Raw genomic sequence first — 6,709 nt, forward strand, 5'->3', positions numbered from 1 at the left:
AAATAACGTTTTTATTGAATTTGAGGACTTATGTCTTTCCCATTGAGTTGTTTTCTACAGTAGCCTGCAATCTGACATTACCTGTAAACTAAATTCTGTAATGTTGAGAAAAGATGGGAGGGATTATGACGTCATTGAAGGTGAGCGTGAGCTTCAGTGAAAGGGAAACTAAAACTGATCAACGAGCGGAATAATTTTTTCTTTTAAACAACAGAAAATTTATTCAGATATTAAGCTAAGACCACAGCTGATACTCACTATAAGTAAGTGATATTGTAGCCTTATATAGGATTGTACGGAATGAGTTTTTAATGTTAGCTAGCGGCCTGCTTCAGTAACGTAAGGCCTACTGTAGGCTACTGGAATATATTGGGCAAAACCAGGATTTATGCATTAGTCAAGTAGCCTACACAACCAGTTTGCTAAATTTTGATAAGTTTGCTTCATTGAAATTATTTCAGAATTGTAATGATTGGTGATTGAGAGTGGGCCTATGCCATTTGATTATTTTTAAGAAAGGTTTTGTGTGTTTTTGTCGAGACTTAAGAACCAGGAACTTGACCTTCAGACTAAGAAACACCGAGGTGAAATCTGAAGTTGAAAATGTTTATTATATTACTAAAAAGGTAAGTTATACTTTATATTACAACTGTTGTGTAGGATATAACTGTGATGATTTGTGTAATGCGTGGTGATTTTGTCATATAGGCTTGAAGAGGAGAGTAGAGCAAAGGCAGAATCATTAAAACAAAGCGAGGCCAGGAGTATGGATGAATCTCTAACAAGTCAGTAACTAGATGAAAAAACTCTTGTCAAATGACACTGAAAGGCTTTATTTTTTTCTTTCTTTCATATAATAGCCTACTAATTGCTAGCCTAATTGTTGATGAGTTTTTGCCGTAATCATTTTTATGTGTAAATCAGTTCTAAATGAAGATGATTAATAGTGCTTCTTCATCTTCGTCTCCAGCTCTATCATCCTCCAGTGGTCCTCTAGCCGAGGAGCTCCAGTGCTCGATATGTCTGGATCCGTTCACTGATCCTGTCAGTACTCCATGTGGACACAACTTCTGTAAGAGCTGCCTGAACCAGTGCTGGGACAACAGTCAGACCTACAACTGTCCATTATGTAAAGAAACTTTCAGAAGAAGACCCGACCTTAAGATCAACACAGCACTCAGAGAGGTTGTGCTGCTCTTTAAGGAAAAGTCTGGCCAGAGTAAAACTGAGGTTCTCTGTGACATCTGTGATGGTATAAAGATGAAAGCTCTAAAGATGTGCCTGGTGTGTCAGATCTCATACTGTCAAACTCACCTGGAGCCTCATCAGAGAGTCCCAAAGCTAAAGAAACACAAACTGATCGATCCTGTGGAGAATCTTGTGGATTATATCTGTCAGAAACATGAGAAACCTCTGGAGCTGTTCTGTAGAGATGATCAGACATTTGTGTGTTTCCTCTGTGCTGTGACAAACCATAAGTCTCACAACACTGTTTCCATAGAGGAGGAGAGCGAAGAGAGGAAGGTAACAACAGCAACACATTTTTTTTTTTTTTTTTTTTTTTTTACAAGACATTTGTATTGAATCTGTTGAGTGTCTTGTGTTTTTCTGTTCTGTCTGTAGTCTCAGCTGATGAAGATGCAGACAGACGTGAAGAAGAGGATCCTGGACAGAATGAAGAGGATTCAAGACCTCAAAAGCTCAGCAAAACTCAGACAAGTGAGTCTTACCACAATGTCTTAGTTAAATATTTTAACTCGAGATGTGTTTTGTAAAATTCCTTAGTAAAAAATAAAAATGGAAACAAATGTGACAGGACTGTTGAGCTATGCAAGGAATGTGGATAACCATAGAAATATCTTACTTTTGTTTGCAGATCTGAGCACATTTGATTTGAGACACTGTTGAGATCTTTTCTGAAAGTATATAAATTTGAGATTACTGGGATGATTTTTAAGGAAAAATAGAGAAAATTATTCAATTCTTTATTTGATCTTCATTTAATCTGATTGCTTATTTGTTTACTTAAAAGTGATGAAGTTAAATATTCTATGTATTATGATGTTATAATTTGCTTTGTAAAAAAGGTGCTGAAGTAGCAATAAAATATAATTTATTCCTTGATTTATCAGGAAACATCAGAGAAAGAGAAAGCAGAGAGTATTGAGCTCTTCACTGATCTGATCAGCTCCATTGAGAGATGTCAGTCTGAGCAGCTGGAGATGATGGAGCAGAAGCAGAAAGCAGCAGAGAAGCAGACCGAAGAGTTTATTAAAGAGCTGGAGCAGGAGATCACTGAGTTAAAGAGGAGAGACACTGAGCTGCAGCAGCTCTCACACACTGAGGATCACCTGCACCTCCTACAGGTCAGTGTAGATCCTTCTGTCTGCTCACATCACACACATCACACAACACTCCTCATGCTGAGAGTATCTGCTCTGTCCTGCTGTAGATTAACCCGTCTCTGAGCAGACCTGCACACACCAGCCGCTGGACTGAGATCAGTCACGACACTCATGAGAGTGAGACGAATCTGAGGAAAGCTTTGACTCAGCTGCAGGAGACTCTCGATGAGAAACTCAGCAAAACTGGTAACAGAATCTCATTTGTGTTTCTTTATTCAATTTTAAATAAGGGGATTTTCTCAAAAATGTTTTTTTTTTATGATAACATTTTGCTAAGTGATTTGCTACTTTGGATAATCTCTGCCAAGCCACCTGACACACTTCCTTTTAAAGAATCTACAGAAATACACTACGATATCACCACAAACATGTAAATTCATTAGTGTCAGTTATAGGCAGTAATAAGGAAAACCAGAGACCATCAGAGCACATAAGCTGAACATACAATTGTGTTGTTTTAAAGTTCTCTCACAACCTTTATTGTCATTAGTCCCCCAAGAGCTGAAGAGGATACAACGATATGAAGGTACAATCTTTTGTTTGTTTGATTCCATTGTCACGCAATAAGAGTTTAAAATCATATACTAAAGTCCACTCAATACATTCTTTTAGATTTTAAATTTATCATATTGAGAAGTTGTGATTCAGATCTTTATCTCTCTCTCTCTCAGTGGATGTGACTCTAGATCCTGATACGGCTCATCCATTACTCATCCTGTCTAATGATGGAAAACAAGTGACGTGTGGAGATACTGAGCTTGAATTCAAAGACAATACAAAGAGGTTTGATTATTGTTATAATGTCCTGGCAAAAGAAGGATTCAGCTCAGGGAGATTTTATTTTGAGGTGCAGGTAAAGGGAAAGATGGAGTGGGATTTAGGAGTGGCCAGAGAATCCATTAACAGGAAGGGAATGATTACATTGAGTCCTGAGAATGGATTCTGGACTGTAGTCCTGAGGAATGAGAATCACTATCAGGCTTATGAATCATCTTCTGTCTCTCTGTCTCTGAGAGTGAAGCCTCAGGTAGTGGGTGTGTTTGTGGATTATGAGGAGGGTCTGGTTTCCTTTTATGACGTGAAGTCCAGATCTCATATTTATTCTTTCACTGGTCAGTCTTTCACTGAGAAACTCCTTCCATACTTTAGCCCTAATGATAATGAAGGTGAAAATGCAGTGCCACTGATCATCTCATGTCAGAGTAAATGTATTTACCCAATGCACCAATAAGAATATAAAAATAAGATTTAATTAAGATTTTAGTGCTATGAATATTTGTTGTTATGCAATGTTTTCCAGCTTTGAAAATCTGGTATATTTTTTTTCTTTCTGCTGTTAAATATTCATTGTCTTTCTGAAGGGCCAGAAATGTTTGCTCAAGCCATTTTCTTTCTGTAGCTTTAGCTGTGAAAGTAAAAGTTCATGTAAAATGTTGCATCTAAACAAACATCTGTGTTCATTTCTATAACTTATGGTGAAGGGACCATTCGGTACATACAGGAAGAACATTTTATAAACAATAGCATATTTAATTTCTGAATAAAGATGAAGCAGTGAGGGATATGCACATGAACAAAGGTACCTGTGTAGTATGTATTCTGTTTCAAGTGTATTTTTGAAGTATACATTCATGCATGCTTTTAGAGTCCATATTTCCCACAACTGCAGTGGTGGAGTTTGTCAAGCTTCTCTTTCCACTTTTTCATCTGTAGAAAAATAGGGATGAATATGATGCAGAAACGGCCACCACAGGTTTGTTTACTAGTTTGTCTTAAAGTAACGATGTTAATAAGTATGTGCAAATGCAAATAGTATGTAAAATATGCAATAAAAGTTGTGACAAAACATCTAGATGATGATCTAACAGATTCAATATAGCGGTACATTTTGATGTGCTTCATATCCATGAGAAAAGATGGGAGGAGCTATGACATCACTGCATTTGAAATCTTCACTGGACGTAAAACTCAACTGAACAATTTGGCAACATATAAAACCATTGTTTTCATTAAAAAACATAAGTCTGAGATGTATGTATGCACCGCTGAAAACTCATACACAGGTAAGTGATGGAAATACAAGACATTTTACTGAACTGGTTATTGGTCTGTTTCTGTATATCAAACTGGAGTAGATTTGGGTAAAACCCAGGTTTCAATGTGAGACCGTGCTTAGTTTTATTGAGTTTGCTTCAATTAAATTGTAGTAAGACTCATTGAATGAATTGTAAAAAAAAATTTGTGAATTGTCGGCATTTCACATGACTAAAGAAACGAGTACATGAAGAAAAACTGAGCTAAGGGATCACTCTGGACTGGTTATGTTTTACATTCAGATTTACATACTTAAATGTTTTAAGTAATAAAAAAAGTGCTGAGATTTATTTTGTGGTTTTGTTTCTTGATTGTTAAACCCTTTTGTTTGCTGTAATCTGTAATTACTGAAAACCCTAGCTTTCTGATAAACTCTTATCTTTGAGGGTGCTAAGACAACCATCATCATCTATTGATGAACTAGCCACAGCCTAATATGCCATCTCCAAACTGGAAGTTAGACCACACACCTCAAACTACTGCTAAGGTATTTTTTAAAATAATTTTTAAACTCTTTATTTTCCTTTGTTGTATTTTTTTTTTTTTTTTTTTTTTTTTAAAGGAATGAATGCAGACAATGCTGCAATTCTGCGAAGATAGCAACACTTCTAACTAAAGATGCTTCCAGGCCATGTCTGTGCTTCTTATGCCATCTATTGGACATTATTGGTAGTGCATTATTTGTGTTGATACATTCTTAACAGTAATATTTCTTAACTGTAAAGTGTTCAACTTCTTTCTTCTTTCTAAGTATTTAATTCTATCTTCCCCAGAAACAATGCCTCTTGTTGAAATTAACCCGTCTGTCTGTCTGTCTCTGTTTGTGCACTTGGCTATATTATACTTGTATTGTAACCCACAGTCAATACAATTATATAATATAGTACACATATATAATATATAGTATAATGTATATTACATCCTCAGCTTGTGCATCAAACTTCAAACTAATTATGTGTTTAATAACAAAAATTTAAACGGATCATGATTTGATAAATCAAAGTTTCCTTGAACTTTTCATATCATACTGTAAAACATCCTGTAAGTTTCAGAACTCAAAACGTCCTCGTTAGTCCAAAAACAGCTTGAATCCAAGCTCAGGAAATGATGTAGTGTGACAATCAGATCGACGCCTATCTACATCATCGCATCTTTGGCTCTACCCACTGGCGCGTCAGCGAGATGAGAAGAGAGATACAGGATCACGGGTTTGGAAAGTGGTTATTTATTTTCAATTATGCAAATGTCTCAGTTGAGCATGTTTGTTTGTTCGGTACATTTCACAGTGGTTTGTTTAGTAAATCATTTGTAATTGCGGCGCAGATTTTGAAAACAGTCGTTTACTGTAAGATATGGACCCAACAGTAATGCCACGACATATAAGTTAAATCTAATGCCTAATCTGTGATCGGTGACTTCTGATATGATTCATGTAGCCTACAGTCAGATGTTCGAATAAATCAAGCCAGTGACTAAACATCAACTTCACATTGTTTTTCTTAGTAGCATCATCATGACAATAATCTGTTATTTAATCTGTGATTAAATTATACAGAATGCGATCAATGAACGTTCCCTTTAGCTGTCAATCACACAGTTTATCAATGACTGAGTTCTGGACTCTGTCTACACTCTTATTTACATCATGTTTGAACTGTTAGTTACGATAAAAGCATTTGCAAAAGTGCAGATATCTAGTTACAAGGACGAGATCACTGCATTCATGCGCTCAACAGACACGTCCGTCATCATCGGCTAAAACGCTCATCACTGCAACCTTTCATGCAGGAGGAGATCTAAATATAATGCTAATCAACACTTTTCATGATTAGTTCAAATCAACAGCTGTAATAGTAAAAACATAGGAAAGATTTCGAGAGAGTTCCACATGTAATACTTATTTCATATGCAAAGATGTTAGCCAATCACAGCAGTGGGTGTTTACACTGAAGTCTCGCAACGGACACGCCCCTTCCAACAGAGCGTTCAAATCAGAGGGCTAAAATCAGGCTAGAAATGGCCTTTCATTTTTAAATTACGTATATATATATATAAAAAAAATGCAGTTCATGACCCCTTTAAATGTGAGATATAAAGGGCTTATGCCTCCCTAATATCACACACTCTCCATGGTCTGAGCCTAAATGTAGACCACAGGAATAAATCAATCTGTATAATCTTAAACAAATGCAGAGATTACCACAATCCCT

The 6,709-nt window shown here is 36.3% G+C and overlaps 1 protein-coding gene across 2 annotated transcripts; it reads left to right on the forward strand.

Annotated features, from left to right (window-relative positions):
• The first annotated feature begins 127 nt into the window (after nt 1–127).
• Nucleotides 128–4,788, forward strand: LOC306996646 (E3 ubiquitin-protein ligase TRIM21-like). 2 transcript variants are annotated; one of them, XM_079609374.1, is made up of 9 exons: nt 128–263; nt 541–626; nt 709–785; nt 971–1,524; nt 1,624–1,719; nt 2,133–2,366; nt 2,453–2,591; nt 2,896–2,931; nt 3,077–4,788. In XM_079609374.1, the coding sequence occupies exons 2-9, from the start codon at nt 604–606 to the stop codon at nt 3,634–3,636; spliced, it is 1,719 nt and encodes a 572-aa protein (XP_079465500.1). In that variant the 5' UTR covers nt 128–263; nt 541–603; the 3' UTR covers nt 3,637–4,788. The 2 variants fall into 2 exon arrangements, with proteins under 2 accessions (XP_079465500.1, XP_079465501.1); XM_079609375.1 differs by having other exon boundaries at nt 131–267; nt 548–626.
• The last annotated feature ends 1,921 nt before the right edge of the window (nt 4,789–6,709 follow it).

The sequence above is a fragment of the Phoxinus phoxinus genome, assembly GCF_949152265.1.
Source record: "Phoxinus phoxinus genome assembly, chromosome: 4".
Taxonomy (NCBI): Eukaryota; Metazoa; Chordata; class Actinopteri; order Cypriniformes; family Leuciscidae; genus Phoxinus; species Phoxinus phoxinus.